At 38.8% G+C, this 16,440-nt stretch overlaps 1 protein-coding gene across 1 annotated transcript; it reads right to left on the minus strand.

Annotated features, from left to right (window-relative positions):
- Positions 1-1,240: 1,240 nt before the first annotated feature.
- LOC101848807 lies at positions 1,241-16,342 on the minus strand. The gene is made up of 4 exons (XM_005093306.3): positions 14,728-16,342; positions 11,193-11,351; positions 6,315-6,469; positions 1,241-3,615 (listed from the first exon to the last, which is right to left on the minus strand). The coding sequence occupies exons 1-4, from the start codon at positions 15,437-15,439 to the stop codon at positions 2,737-2,739; spliced, it is 1,905 nt and encodes a 634-aa protein (XP_005093363.1). The 5' UTR covers positions 15,440-16,342; the 3' UTR covers positions 1,241-2,736.
- Between the last annotated feature and the right edge of the window lie 98 nt (positions 16,343-16,440).

Here is a 16,440-nt window from a genome sequence, read left to right on the forward strand (position 1 = left end):
GTTTTGGTGTTCCTTGAGATGTTTCTATTTTTCAGGATTGGGCTCATTTTATTGAAACTAGCCTTAGCCATTGTAGTTCTCCTTTTTATTTCTGTGGAACATTTGGCGTCAGATACGGTATCACATACGAACTTTTAAAAAATTGTTTAAGTACAGGTTTTACGGCGCTTGCGACTGCATACGGTCATATGAGCGCCAAGGCGTCGATGTCAACAGAGAAGTCCTTACTACATTTTTACAGGGAATCAGGTTTACTCTGCTCACCTCTCTAGCTTCAACATACGAACAGATTAAAATTCACGGCCATCTGAAACAGGGAGAGTGTGTGCAGTGTGCAGTTTGGTTCCCTTCTCTGATATTCAAAATGATATACAGTGGAAACCATATATAACAGGCCCGGTAATAACAGGGATTTTTTAAAATGTGGCAAAGGAAACTACCCATGAATAAGTACAGCTGGATTAGTCCACAAATGCTTACTTTCCTTGCATTTCTGATTTAACAGGGATCGGATATAACAGGACATTTTCTCTACTCCCACCATCCCTGTTATATCAGGTTTCCACTGTATGTTCCTATGTTCCCTTATGTACTTGTAAAAATTAGTAGCATGTACCATGTTAATCCTAGTTTTCGAGTTCGTTGACCTCTGGTCCGAGAGTCCTCTGCTTTGGTGCATGGGTTACACCTTTTAGCTGCTACTACTGCAGTACAGAAGTTCAAATCTGAAAGGTTTCTGAAGTATTTTCATGTACTTCCTGGGATATTTTCTCTCCTTTCTTCTGTCCAGTGGTCATTACTGAGAAAAAGCATGAAAAAAGACAATAAAGAGAACAGCAACAGAGTAGGATTCAAACCATCTGTATAGTATGTGGAACTGAGCAAAAGCAAAACTGAAAAGGAGTAGGAAAAAGATACAGTACACTGAAAATGAGCAGGACAAAAGCAACACTGAAAAGTAGTAAAACGACAAAGGCAACACTGAAATGGAGAAAACAAACAAATATCAACACTGAAATGGAGTAAACAAAACACAATAGCGACATTGAATTGGAACGGTAGAAAAATATAAAAAGCAACACTGAAAAGGTGTAGAAGGACAAAAGCAAAACTGAAAAGAAGTAAAAAGAGCAGACTGCACCAGAACTCGCACCAACCCCAAGGTGAGATGGAGACATGACCTGTAGTAGTAACAATGGGAGTGGCTAGACTAGAACACAATGACATCCGAACAAAAGCCTTTGTTTCAAGACAGGTTTAGAAAGATTTAATGCATTCAGTCATTCAGCGTTTTTACACTTGTTAGGGACATCCATGGAGACCAAATATATACAAAATTTTCTGTTTTATGTTTACACTAGACATTATCATTATTGGGACGAACTACATTAACCATAGAAATTCACAGGAAAATACATGTATGCTGTATGGCAATACTAACTAAACTTGATCGCACTGATACAAACCTCCACACCATCTTGAATTAACATTATACACTCTTGAACCACTGTGAAGGCTCCTTACTGTTATGCCACTAAAACATGCTCACACATAGGAAGTGACCGCTAGCATTTACCAGAAACCCAGAAAATAACGAATCTCTCTTTAGGTGCATCCACAAAAAATCTCAGTGTTTTTTTAAAGACATCAGTGGCGTCCACTTAAACCGATCACAATTAATCCGAAAACAGTGGTAAACCAAAAAAAAACAAACTAGATTCACGCTAATTTCCTTCTATACTTGAACAATCTCTCAAAACTGAAAACACTGCCAAAACAAAGAAAATCTGGGTCTCATGGATTTCGTTTTAAGTTCTAAGACTCCACTGTACTTCAGAGTAAACAGCAGTTTTAAATTATAAAGTGACCTCAGTATTTTTTTGTCGTATCTCAGTTTTTTTGGTGTGAAAATGTGATATCACGTGCTCACTCTTTGTTATGAACTGTTTCCACTGTTATTAAAAATGGAGATACGACAAGAAAGCACTGGGGTAGCTATATACTGAGTCAAAGAGATGTTGGCAATTCTACAAAGACTGCAACATGTGGTCATATTTCTTACAAGTACGCCAACTGAAGAGAAAACTATAAATTGTGCAGATTATAAAGAAAAAAAGGATATACAGTATAACGCGGATAGGTCGAACACAGAAGACTTGAAATCACCCATCCGTCGAATTGTGCCTGCAGTCCCGTTTTTTCCTTCTCTTCTTTATCTTTGTATATCCCTTGAACTACGGATCCCTCGAAATACCGAAGCTGGTCCCGACGATTTCGAGCTATCCGTGTTATACTGTATATAGGCTATATAGGAAAAACCCCGAAGGAGATAACCAACCAGAAACTTTGGTATCTCCAAAGTCTCATTTGACTCTTCCATTCCAGCAACCCTTGAAACATCACTGATACACATGACCTAGATAAGAGCAAATACAGAGGTGCCTGCTCTAAGGGCCACCTGTCTAAGACAATCACCTGTACAAACAGCAATTTCCCATTTCCTCCCTTGCATATTTTTTTACATTATAATGACATCTTGTAATATGGTCACCTGTCTGAGACGGCCATTTTTCTCTTCGACAATGGATGGCCGACTTAGACGTAGACAGTTTCAACCGTATCAGATATATTTGGATCTATAACATAACAAAGAGAGTTCTGAGTGTAAAAGTTCATTTCTTGCTCAATGTAGGCTACTTGTTCACACATAAATACATACATCTCGTATATGCTTTACTATGCATGTCCGAGAGTCAAGCATTTTTCAGTAGTCTGAAACAGATAATAGTCTTCGCAGTCTCCAAGAATAGAGGAGACATCCCCGGGACTCACAACAGTCTCAGCTGATGCGAATCCTGATAAAGAAGAAGGGAGCTCAGACAGAAAGCAGTCGATATATGTATTGCCTCGCTCAGATGCTTCTCTTTTCATCATGGACGGTCTAACTTTTTTTATCTCTGGCACGGCCTGTACAACTGTGATGGGATAGCTGAATACCTTCTCTTCATTCAGGTCTTCACTCTTGTACAGATCCAAAAGGCTCTTTGTGATTTTGCTAAGGGTTTGTTTTTCCGTGAAGATATCGACAATAGAAACTACTTCAAGACAGTGATGGAGCTTGGTCAAAACATGAAATTTCTGCGACAACTCTTTCTGATATATCTCCTCCATGTCAACAATTCCAACAGTTCCTTCTACCTGAGACTTGACGAACTCCTCCCACTGACCAGCAGTACACAGCCTGTTGCCTAAGAACAATGCCATATAATCCTTGTAAATCTTGTGCACGCCAATTTCTGTGACAAGACGTACGGGCAGGAAACCTGTCAGGGAAGGGAAGTAAGCGATACCAGAGTGTGACTGTCGCACAAGCTGCGCGATCGTCGTTTGGTTGTCCTTGTGTACAAAGGTCGGCAAATCTCCAGCCTTGAGGGCTGCAAACGTCGCAGACAGGCAGCTGGACAACCCTTCAAGGTCAGTGCACTGGCTGAGAACTTCCCATAGAAAGTCGGTGAAGTCTTTGTTTTGTCGCTGCTCTAAGTTCAACTGTCGTGCCATGTGAGAAGAGCTGCGTACCTCAGCAGATCCTGTGACCACTGGGGGTGAAACACCCAGCTGAAATCAAGGGGGGGGGGGGGGGGGGAAAGAACATTGAAATAGAAACCTATTTAGAGTGGTTAGATTGCAAGTAGGTGTTACTTAGCCTACGCTTAGATTTAGTACTTTTACAGCACTTGTAACAAAAATAGGTCATAAAGTGCTGAAGATTATATAGGTATTACTAGATAGCAGCAATTGCAACATAGAAAGAAAAGGAGAGATAACGACAATAAATATTTCATAGGAAAGATGAAGCAAACTACATCAGAGCACCTGCCAACCACAAACATCCTTAGCTTGATTGGGATATGAGATCTGTTCTAGAAGTAAGTTTCCTCGTTCTGTAAAATTAATAATTTTTATCTTACAGATGCACATGTATAAAATTTCGCACATACCAACACAAACAAGTTTTGTATTCAACAAAATGATCTTTGGCTATAATGTACTTTTTCATCTGATGTAGCCAGCAGTTACAGTTAAACGCAATGACAATGTCCGTTTCGGCCAGAGTCCTTATTTTGAGCACATTTCTTCCTCATCTTAAAGGGAAAGATTTTGTTAGAATTAGAAAAATCAAAACAAGGGATGAAATATGGGTGTGTTTGTGGGATACAGAACTGAAAAGGCAATCAGCAGAGTGGGGAACCCAGGATCACCACAACCTCAGAAAGCTCAATCAACCCAAGCAAGGTGCTTTGAAAGTAAAGCACATCAAGTTTTTCGATATTAAGGATGACTATTATTAGGATGGTTCTTCAAAGCTGAGACCTGCAATCAGATGGAAGTGGCACAGTCTGCTTGAGCAAGGTGTTGTCTCCCATTATGACAACAAGCTCAAAAGGTCACCGATTTCCTGGACCCCTGACAGTGGGATATCCTTAAATATCCCTGCTATTTCCCAAAGTTAGGATTATGCAACTTTCAATTCTTCGTCAAAATCAAAGGACTTAGGGGGGCAGCGATGGAAGACGAAGAAGAAATAGAGTTGGAAGCAAATGCTGTGCTAAGGACTCTGGTCCAAGCGGACATGGTCATTGTGTTTAACCGCTGGCCACATGGAATGAAAAAGTGCATCGAGACCAACGGTTGTTATGTTGAATAGAAAATAATGTTTCAGTAGGTATGGGTGCAAAATTTCATGTCTATATAAAAAATTGTTGATTTTACAGAACGGGGAAACTTACCTGTGGGACAGACCTCATACATCTACATTAAGGCAATCAAGTAAAACATATAGCCAGAGCCTTTTTCAGGGTAGTGAGTGCAACAGTACTCCCTTGTGATTTATGTAACTAAGGGAATGACAGCGTTTCATGGAAACAGAGAGAACTCTAGGGCACAATATTAAAAACTGATGGACAGAAAGATTTAAAAAAACAAAACAAAAAAGAACAAAACCATAAATTGCTGGCGAGGTTTTACATATTATGTATGGCCTATGCGCTGTGGACAGCAGCAGTAATTTTCCGCTATAACCAACTTGCGTGTTCGTCTGATTGTGCTATAGCAATATTTTATTTACAAAGACAAAGAAAAACCCCCCCTGGGGTTTTAGAATAGTGTCTTTATAACAGACTCCTCGTTATTTCAGGACTCATTATAAGTGGATTCCACTGTATTCTTTAATAACAATAGTTTTTATTTTTTAAATTTACAATAAAGATCAAAGGTGTAAGTGTAAATATATAAAAGGCATCCTGTATAAATTCAATCTAAATGTACATGTACATTTTGGTTGATTTTAGCTGATGTCATTTTTGTAAACGGTCCCATACTATAGCCCACAGCTTTTCTTTGACTTTGTAAAGTCTTGTTCTAACAGGCACAATAATTTTAAAGGACTGCCAGTATAAGTCAGGCCCATCTTTGAATACTAAGGAAAGTGTACCCCATCAACATAAGATCTGAACTTCTGAACTTAAAAAAGTGGTGGACAACTATGTCTCTCAGTCAGTCAGTGTTCTTCTCTCTCCAGCATGTCAGACCACTCAAACTAGCACAGTGAAGCGGGTAGGCACCTTACTGCTGCAATCAGAAGTCTGAGTTTGATTCCCACGAGGGGAGAATTTTTATAGAGTATCTTGATCTTTCTGCTCGGATGCTGTATTCCTCTCGGCCCCAGTTGCCCTGACAGACAGGGTCGAAGTCCAGCTCCTAAATGATCCAAATGCGTCTATGGATGTGTAAAACACCTTCACTCAACAACCCCCCCCCCACTCAAATTCAAGTTCTTTTTCAGTTTGCTCCAAAAGATCCAAGAGATTACACAGACAGTCATAGGGGAAGTAAAAAATTTCCTGCCTAAATACATTTCAGTTATTTCATTGGCCAAACCCTACTAGCGCTCATATGACCTTAGCAGTTGCGAGCGCCGTAAAACCTTATACTATACTATACTAAACCCTACTACTTTGATGATACCCTGTAAACAACTCATAGCATGAGCAGCGGTTCAATTTTCTAAAGATCTGAGGTAATTCAAGCACATTTTATGGCATGATGCCCCACCAGTACAACTAATCCTGAGCACATAGCAGTTGTACACCTAGGGACATTACAAAATATACACTGCCTTAGTTAAGTGAAAAGCAACCATAATCACTCTCAGACTAAAAAGTCCCCTAGAATGAAACACCCCCTCAAATATCAAAAACGTTACACAAGAAAAACAAACAAACAAACCTATTGTAATGACCTGTATGGAAGTTTACCTTTAAATTCTGTAGTAACTCTTTCAGCGTGTTAGACACAGAAGCTGTGGCTGCAGACAACATTTCAGGCATTTCCTCTTTCTTCAGTGCGGACATAAACCTCTTAACCTTTTGAAGTTCACAGAAGTAACCGAAAACAGGGCTATACTCATTCCCTGAAATACAACAAAGGAATGCAACCGTCAGACAAGTATAGAGCTGCAGGTTCAAACACTTTGATAGGCTTAACATACAATGCAGCCAATGATAAGCCTTAATCAAGAATCAGCCACATATAGACTTTAATGAGTGTCTCATAAAAAAAAATCAATAGCATGTGCTTTGCTGTTGTCAATATCATGGTATGCATTTCGCTCTAGAAGTGAACCTTGCATAAGAGTGCTATCCATCAACTGATTTGTATACATGTTTTTCTCTAATCCGAAGTTTAATGCATACAATATAAATTTTATACTCCGAAACAACAAATGAAAATTAAAATGCTGAGGTTGGTATTTCTTCAACATGCTACGGTTAAAATGTATGTTTCGTTAACTGTTTTGATGACCTGAAAGCATCTAAAAAGTTTCTGCAATGCCTCTCTACCCAGCAATGAAGTAAAGATACACAGTACTAAAGGTAGCTCAAGCTGTCCCTCAAGTGATGCACAAATTCTAACACTGCAATGTTCCAACAAAATAACTGGTCGCTTTTAATTTTAAGGAAAAGGGGGATAGCCTAGATTTTGGGGGTTTCCAGAAATCTTGACCTACACCAAAAGTGGGCATTGCCCCACCTATAGGAGACGTTTGGTTTCATTGGTGTGTATATTTGTTTGGTTATAGAGAAAACTCTCCTTGTCTTTTGAAGAAACTGAACAAGGGGCAAAATCTTTACCTTCGATTTTCTCAAAACAGTATTTTTCGGGATAGCCCCCTTGTGCTTAAAAGCGACCAACTCCTTCAGAAGACTGTAGATGGAGATGCCACTCTCCCAACAAGTGTAGCAATCCTCTGAAAGTAGAGACTGTCTTCCAGGTTTCCATTTTATCCAGTTTGTGCCTCAGTGGAGTTTCAGCTGGCTACACTGATTTTCTTTGAACACTATAATGTGGTAACTTGTAAGAGATGCTCAGCACTCAGGTCTTCACTGCATTGGCATTAATAGATGCTGATCTTGATCTTGTGTTACGCATCACTCATTCTGTTGCGCCCAGACTTCAGTTTCATCATACTGATCAGGTCAGTTTAAAAATTTTTAAAAATATAAATACAACATTTCATTAATCAACATAGAAAAATTTGAAAGTAAACATTTTTGTCACTCCTGGTCTCAAGAGTTGCAATTGGTACAATCATATAAACAATGTGAGCCAATTTATAAATTTTGAGCACAGCTATAATAATGATAAATGAATTTATAACGTGCCAGTGAAACATGAAGTACGGATAGGGTTAAAAACATTTTTTCTTCCACCCACGGCACACAACACTAAAGGAGACAAGAAAGAAATGAATGAAGCGCTTTCAGTATTTAAAGAAATGACCAAACACATTATTTTTTTCTTCTTCTTCTCGATCGCATCACACTTGAAGTCTGGTATCTGTCATAAATTGGGCCGTCCTGCTCAGTTCATCTGTTGGCCCGTATAGCTTCTCTTGTAGCGTCAGTGGGGTTGGCCACGTTTCCTGTCTCAGGGCCCTGTGTGTCTTGCAGTGCTGAAGGATGTGTTCAACAGTTTGGTCTGCCTCTCCACACTGGCATTTTGGTGATTGTACTAGTTTAAAACATCTGTACATATGTTGTCTCAGTCTTGTGTGTTGTGTTCTTAGTCGGAAGATAATCACTTGTTCTTGGTGGGACAGCTCATGGTAGCTATCTGGTGTCTGAGGTGCTCTAAATAGTGTATTTATAATAGTTTTTATTTCTGTGTAGTTAACGCTGTGGTCTGGCTGCTCTTTCTGTGCTCCTAGTTTGGCCATACTGTCTGCCTGCTCATTTCCTAAGACACCACAGTGTGATGGAATCCGCAGCAGCATGATCCTCAGACATGGGATGTCCTCAATTACTTTTCGTAGCCTTGGTAGTTTGCCGACAGTGATTGCCTGCAGTACTGACATGGCATCTGTTAGGAAAACTACTTGGCTTTGGGGGTCTACCACATTCTTGATGATGTTTGCTGCAGGTATTAGAGCCTCCGTCTCTGCCCTGTAGTTTGTACAATGTCGCCCTGTTGGGACTGCCTCTGCTTGTCATCGTCCATTTGGGAACTGTACGTACACTCCGGCTCCTCCTCTTTTCAGAGCATCAGTGGCAGACCCGTCTCTATAGATCCTTATCCATGCTTCTCGTATCTTTGTTCAAGCATTGACAGGGTGAGGGATTTCTTGCTCAGGTCACAGTGGTCATCTTTTGTGGTGAACATAGGAATGGACGTGTGTATAATTTGTGTTTTTCTTTTCCCATGATGGTGCCTCTGGGGTATGGTTCAGCATGTTCACTGTGGCTGGTAGATGGTCCTGAAGGAATCTTTGGATTTTTCTGCTTTCTTTGATGAAGTTGGATCTTTTAAGTCTTGTGGTGTCTGATCTGGCTGTTCTTGTGTGCAGTATATGATCCTCCATAGCTGTGGCATTGGTGTACTGTATGAGGGCCTTGCATTGCCATCTCCTCTGTATGGCCACTATAGATGTTGTTTGTTCCATCTTTTCTATAGGCGTTGACCTCATTGCCCTAGTGATTATTCGGAGAGCCTGGTTTTGCACTTTTTCCAGGGTGTATTTGTGAGCCTGTGCTGCAGTCATCCATGCACTGGATCTGTACTCGAGATGGGGCCTGATTGCGCCTAGATAGACCTGTCTAAGTGTTTTCTCATTTGCTCCCCACTGAGTCCCTGCTAGATTTCTCATGATGTTAAGTTTCTTTCTGACTTTATTTTCTGCATTTTGAACGGGTTCTTTCCATGTGAGACGCTTGTCAAAGATTATTCCAAGACACTATTGTTGATTCTCTAACTTTAGGGGAGGGGGGGTTGTCTAATGTGAGGTGTTTTGGTTCAGCCTGGCTGAGAGTGAAGAGTGTAGCAGAAGACTTATCTTTGTTTACGGTTACACATCAGGTTTTTGTCCATGTAGTGAGTTTGTTCAATGCTAGTTGCATGCGATATGTGGCAGTAGCGACGAATTCCTCAGAGCACCAAAGAACCAGGTCGTCTGCATACAATGCGGCATGAATTCCTTTGGGAAGTTCTTTCATTAGGTCATTGATGAAAACGATAAAGAGCAAAGGTGACATGACTCCACCTTGAGGTACTCCTTGTCGCAGCAGCAGTTTCCGTCCTTGATATCCATCCACCTGCACACGTGCTCTTCTGTTGTATGTAGATAGGATTTAATCCATTAGTACATGTTGCCTTGGATACCACTTCTAAGGAGCTTGACTAGTAGACCCTCCTTCCACACCTTGTCAAACGCTTTTTGTAGATCAATAAATGTTGCTAGCATCACTTTCTGTGCCTGGAAGGAGTCCTCTATAACTTGGGACAAGTAAGTTGTCTGGTCCTCTGTGCTCCTGAACTGACGGAACCCAGCTTCTTCTGGTACAAGGATGTGTTGCGCCTCTAGGTACCACTGCATTCTGCTAGCTATGAAGTGCTAAATTGTCTTACATATACAGCTTGTGAGGCTGATAGGTCTATAGCTTAATGGTTGTGCCTTACTTTTCCCTGGCTTGAGGATCGGGATCATCGTTGCTTCTTTCCAGCCCTGAGGCACTTGCCCTTTTTCCCAGCTTCAAACACATTATGATTTAAATGGAAATCGGCCAAAGTCTGTACAACTTTAAAATAAAGTCAATGATTTGGGGAAAAACGGTGTCTATTTTTGTTGTATCATAACAACATAAAGAGAGTGTCTTTTAAAAGTAAGCTCAGTTGTCAGTGGTGAATATAAAACCATTTGAAAACTTGGAACTCAAATCAAACGAAAAAAGGTACCAGTATCTGACGGAAAACAGTTCAGATCATATAAATGTAACTTTATGTAACTTTCATATTTTTTCACAAGTGGAGGGGTAAAGATGAATGGTCTAAACTCATGATCTGAATTCCAACACACACACTGCTTTTCTGTTTGAATGTTTAGAACCTTCCCATGTTGCTCAAAAGAAAAAATGCTAGATCTATCAGTGTTTCAAAATAACTGTATAGAGAGTTAATTTAAACACTAGGATTTTCTTTTTTGAGCACCATTTTGGATAAAATGCACACACACACATTATAATAGAGGTGTGCAGTTCACTGGAAAGATGCTCGCAAGCCCTGTATTTTAGTGGGGAAAAATATAATCTAAGTTACATCAGCATTCTCGAAGGAGTTAAAGAGGAGTTTGAAAATTAACTTTCCCGTAAGATGAGAAAGTCAAGTAAGTGTGTCATCTTATATTCTCAACTGGAAAATTGCACAAAAATCCCCCCCCCCCTCCCGAATAAAAAAACCAACAAAAAACGTCATTATGTCATGAAAAGATAACATTTTATCTAGGAAAATTACAGCTTCAAAATTACTTCTTTTGCAATATTTTAAAGCCAAAATTTTGAGAACATCACATCTCATCATTGTATATAACTGTTCTTGCACACTAAACAGAAATTCACCATATGTATGGTAATATTCATATATACTAATATATATAAGCAATGACAATTATATTCTGGGGTGTGAATGATGGTTTTTGTGTAAAACAATAATTTAAAATTAATAAATTCATGAACGAATTTTGATAATAAGTAATGAAGTGTGATTTTCATGCATGTTATGTTAACATTAATGCTCCAGGAGAGAAAAAATTCAGTCTACTGATTCATAGTTTCTGGAAAAAAACAACAGAAACCTGTTCTTACCAGACTGTATACTCATATCCAAGGAGAAGCCTGTCTGAGGCAGTCTGGACAGTTTCAGCTTGCCATTTGGATCTGACCATTTTGCCTCCAGAGTCATGAAACCCATTCCGTCTTTGTCCTCCAGAATGTTGTAGGATGCTGCCATCTGACAGTCATGTCCTGTCAGAAATTGAAAAAAAAAAATCAATCATGATTTTAGAGTTTTCTCTTTTTCAAACCATCCATCTATCTAAAAGGAATAATAACATTTGATATTTTGACAAATCAAATTCATTAAAGTATTGAAGTCTGGGCTGAGATTTTTGTAAAATTTCACAGAGCAGTGGACACAGTAAGTGAAGTACCTTTCACCCGAATTTGTGGACCTCCAGATTTTCTTCAGTTAAGAGAGTTGAGAGGTAGCTCAGATTAAAAAAAAACAATAATCAGGGCCTTTATTTGCTGTCAGTTAACTGCTGTTTTCAGATTTTAATCGAACTTCGTTGTATTCTTTTAATTTAACTGTTGAACCTAAAGAGAGGGAAACAGATTTTAAAAAAGTAACTTTTTTAGTTTTAGTAAGAGTTTTATAATGGCACTTGCGACACAATAAGGTCATATGTATCACAACGTGGTGGAATCAGGCACTTGTCAATTTTTGTACTTGTGGAGTTATTCATCATTTTAAAGGTTGTTTATATAAATTTGTCTTGCTTTCGGTGAAAAAAATACTCAGATATCATGAATATAGAAGTCAAGATATTTGAAATTGAAAAAGTGGGGTCGACTGGTTTCAAAGGCAGAATTATTTAGAAAATGGCTGCCAAAATGTGGTTATTTTGTTATTCTTTAAATAACTTTGAGGTATTTGCTTTCAAAGATAGAGTTTATCGAATCGATCAGCAATGTTCACAATTCTGAAACAGATAAGATGAACGACATGTAAACTCACATAGACGAACAAGCACCACAATGTATAGTCATCTAGTTTCAAAGTCTGTGGAAACTGAAAATTTTTGTGCCTTTAATGACAGTTTTCCAATAAAAATCCACACAGAAATGTGTTCTTAATTGAACAACAACACTGTCAAGCCAAAAACAAGAAATTGGTTTTTAAAAATTGCCAAACGCAGGAGAATGCTTTTTCTTCAATATAATTATTTTAACAAGCGCCTAATTTCACCACGCTGCCTCACATGTTATAAGTGCCGAAGATTAGGTGTTACAAGAAAGTAACAAGAAACACAAAAAAGCACCCGCCAACCACCCACAAAAATGTAATCTTTAAAGTGCCCAAAATAACGTTTTTTTTATCGTGATGGTAATAAGGATTTTGTCTGTTACAAAACATGAAACACTCATTAGTCTGAAACTTGATCACGTCTGTCTTTCTGAATGACAAGAATTAGACAATTTTGCATTGAGATGAAGTCTACTTCAAACTGAGACCACAACAGTACCATACAGTGGGGTATGATCGAAGAGAGTGTGGGACTGTACCTAGACTCTGTATTGGGCCGTATGATGTGTGAATTTATAATGTTTGTGTGCATGAGTGTATACATGCTTGTGTTTGAATCAATGAATGTGAAGGGCTGGATCCGTAAGTGAGGGTGGTGCACTCTGACCAGTTGCTCACATCGTCATAAGTTATAATTATAAAATTATTATAACATGATCTGACGTTTAAGCTTTTCACACAAATATAGAGCATCTAAACATTCCATAATTCCTGCACCAACTATTCTTTAATTAATTTGCCTTTTTTTTGTGTGTGTGTTTTAAGTGCACATATATGTATAAATAAAGTCATGTATATATATATATTATATATGAGCGCGCTGGACACATTGAAATTAAACATTCATTTTTCAGTAGGTAGGAAATTTAGAATTTTGCTTGTGCGGTGGCCAAACCTACAAACGATTTTGGACCACCAACGGATCTTTAACATGCACAACTTGGAGACGGAACCTTCGAGATTTTTCACCCAAACGAGAAGGGTGTGATCGATTTTACCTACCCATAAATAAGACGAGGGCCTGCCCTCCTGGGGTAAAAAAAAATCTGGGGGGTTACAGGTGGGCATGCCACCCCGTTTAAACTCATATTTTGATATTTTAGTTAGGTTTGAAATTTCCTTGAAAGTAATTGATTTGCGACAGTTTTAGTGGCTTTATGCGTGATCTGCAGCAAACAATATATAATGCAGTTTGACCCCCGAAGCAGTGCATGTTGTGTGGGAGTGAAAGTAAAAATTTACCTCCTATATTAGGCTATATTTTCACTTCTATTATAACAGGTACACACACATAACTTTCAGTATTTCTTTGCATTACCTGAAGCAACCTACCTGGGAAGTTGGAATCGTGCTGTTGTTGTACTTTTTTAGTTTTATGACCGTTCAAAGCTGGAAAATTGTTGATTTCATATATGTCACCTTCCACATTTACCACTTTTACTTAAAGTAGAAACCCCAAAGTAATATAAATGTAATTGGAATAAATTTAAATAAATCTGCAATATTGTACCACCATCTGAAGATCATTTTTTAACCTTCAGTTTGATGGGCCATAGGATATTATTTAAGATATTTCTATAGGATTTTTGTGTCTGTTTAGTTGGATGTTTTGACATTTTCCTTCCGTGGGGTAGGGGGTGTAAAAATAGGTCAGGGAAAAGCCATGGGCTAGAGGTGGATTTTGTTTGGCCTGGTAGGAAAAGAGTTAAAAAAAGAATTAAAAATCTGGCTTTAATATCATGAATGATGATTTTTCCATAGTGGTCTGGCACCCCAGACTTAAAGGTGATGAAGAACAACTTGAAAAAGTGCAACATTGGTCCACCAAACTAATTCCTGAACTACAGCACCTTGCTTACTGCGATCGTCTCAGAAAATTGGATCTGCCATCGCTGTACTATTATCGGAGAGCTAGAGGCAACAAGATTGAATGCTACAAGAAGTATTTAACAGGAATTTACAACGTAACGGGAGACATTTTACTGCGGGATCTACACTCTAACACTAGGGGACACAGCCTAAAATTGAAAAAAACCCATGTAAAAACAGCAGTCCGCCAAAACTTCTTCAGTGTATGCACATTTAACGCTTGGAATTCCCTACCGGAAATAGTGGTGTCTGCACCATCCTTGAATGCTTTCAAGAATAGGATTGACATGGTCTGGAAGGCACATACATATAAATATAATTCTCCATGAACCTAGATTGGTTTCAAATTGCCAGATCCATGAGCACCAACCTACAGATAACAGAGTGTGAAAACAACGAGCAGGAAGGAACAAGCAATGAAAGCAACAAATGGCTGATAGGCAACTAGCCTGACCACAGCCGTACTTCAAAACTAAACTAAAACTGAATAGGATATTATACAGAGGCCTACAGCCCACATATGTTAAAATATAAATCAAGATCAGTGACTACTTCGTCTCGTCTCATTTTCAGTTTCAGCTTGCCAGTCAGTATGTATGCCAGTCATGGAATTTATAAACAATTATTTTTTTTAATTCTAAAAAGATAAACATGGCAATTTCTTACCACAGCTAATCAGCATTGGTTCCACAGATGCCAAATTCACTTTTGAATCATTCATCTTGGCAGTAACTTTAAATGTCCTAAGTTCAATTTCTCCATGCATATTATTTCCTCTGTACATTCCATACAAAAGAGGCTTTTTAGGTTGGTCTTTATCAAAGCAAAACACAGTCACCAACTGAGTTCCACTTGCACTCAAATTATTCTTAGCGAAAGCAGACAATATCTTTTTCGCTTTATCAGCTGGAACAGGGGGTAAGAAAACAACTCTTTTCGCCTTTTCAACCGGTGTTGAGGTGACAGCTCTATTGTCACTGCCAGAAAGATTCGCAATTGCTTCAAGCTTTAGGGGAGAACCAAACATAGATCTAGATCTACTTTGCTGACCAATAAAATTGGTAGAGTTTGGGCTTGTCGGGTCTTGGACTTGGGAGTCTTGTTGAAATGTTGTCCCTGATGATGATGAAGTATCAGCAGTATCTGCCACTGCGTCATCTAGATTCTCACTCGACTTCTTTCCAAACACTAACAAAAATGTCTTGTTTGCCAAATCTTTGGACAACAGAAGTCGAACAGTGGCGGCAAGGGAAGCAGCAGCATAGTCTAAATTGCAAACTGCTGTAACGTTTCTTGTACTTGTATCAGACTTGAAAACATCATAGTCCAGAAGGAAATCATCAAAAGATTTGAGGCCCTTCTTCACAGCTTCAGACATTCTGGCACTGGCAGAATCAAAGATCAAAGAGTATCTGAGTATTCTGAGTCTTTCTCAAGTGAAAGTAGTAAAGTCAGTCAAAGTCAAGAGGTTTGACGGTTTTAGTAGTTTGGTTTGTTGAGTTAATAACTATAACTTAGTGGCAGTAGCTTATTGTAGATCTAGATTAGGCCTACTGTAAGGCAAGGTAATCTGGGCGTAGCGAGCTAACGTTTGGCACAGAACTCAAAGAGCAAAAAGTAGACTGACTGGGGCTGAAGTGAACGTAGCCTACTGAAAGCCCTAAATCGAGTAGATCCTCCCTTCCCATCCATCTCTCTTTACACAACAAGCCATTCTCTGCCTTATTTTAGTAGATCTGGGCTGTGCTGTAGACTGTAAATCTACCAGACTTAGGACTACAGTTCTAATCGATCTCCAGTCTGCAGTGTAAATTTCACGGAAAAACACTTCACACACACTGACTGACTGTTGACTGTTTACGGAAGGAAGAAGGGTAGTTACGGGTACAATAATTAATTTGTTATTGTTTTTAAGAATGGCGCCAGTACAACGCCAGGTAAATAGGGAAGTTTGTCAACAATCTCTACAGAGGGAAATGCTTGGAATCAGATCTACATTTTTGTAACTTTTAGATCTATGCTATGTATAAATGAAAACTATTTTTAAAGTTTCCTTGTTCATTCTTTCTCATGTCCTTGTGTTTTCTTCATCGGAGAGGTTTCAAAATATTCTTAACTGTACCCAAGGCAAATTGGCAAAAGGGGATACCTATCTGTGATTCCGTACGTTGTAAGATAGCTTAGGCCTAGTTTAATAAAGCGGTTTGGCTAGATTTATTTCAATTTTCCATCATAATTTGAAAATAGACCCAGTGGTAAATGATCAGCACATATTCTGCTGTTACATATAATTTGTTCTTGCATATTAAACTAAAGATTGCCATTTTAATCATCTCGTGTCTCGTATAAAGGAATAAATTCGCACAAAAGTGTTTAGAT

This window comes from Aplysia californica, unplaced genomic scaffold (assembly GCF_000002075.1).
Source record: "Aplysia californica isolate F4 #8 unplaced genomic scaffold, AplCal3.0 scaffold00061, whole genome shotgun sequence".
NCBI lineage: Eukaryota > Metazoa > Mollusca > Gastropoda > Aplysiida > Aplysiidae > Aplysia > Aplysia californica.

What these genes read in the sequence shown, in the direction of transcription:
- LOC101848807 (XM_005093306.3), bottom strand. Translation starts at nt 15,439, where the DNA reads ATGTCTGAAGCTGTGAAGAAGGGCCTCAAATCTTTTGATGATTTCCTT. An exon ending in ACCAATGCTGATTAGCTGTG is followed by an intron (nt 11,352 to 14,727) that starts GTAAGAAATTGC and finishes AATTTCTGACAG; the next exon opens with GACATGACTGTCAGATGGCA. An exon ending in GGATATGAGTATACAGTCTG is followed by an intron (nt 6,470 to 11,192) that starts GTAAGAACAGGT and finishes GTTGTATTTCAG; the next exon opens with GGAATGAGTATAGCCCTGTT.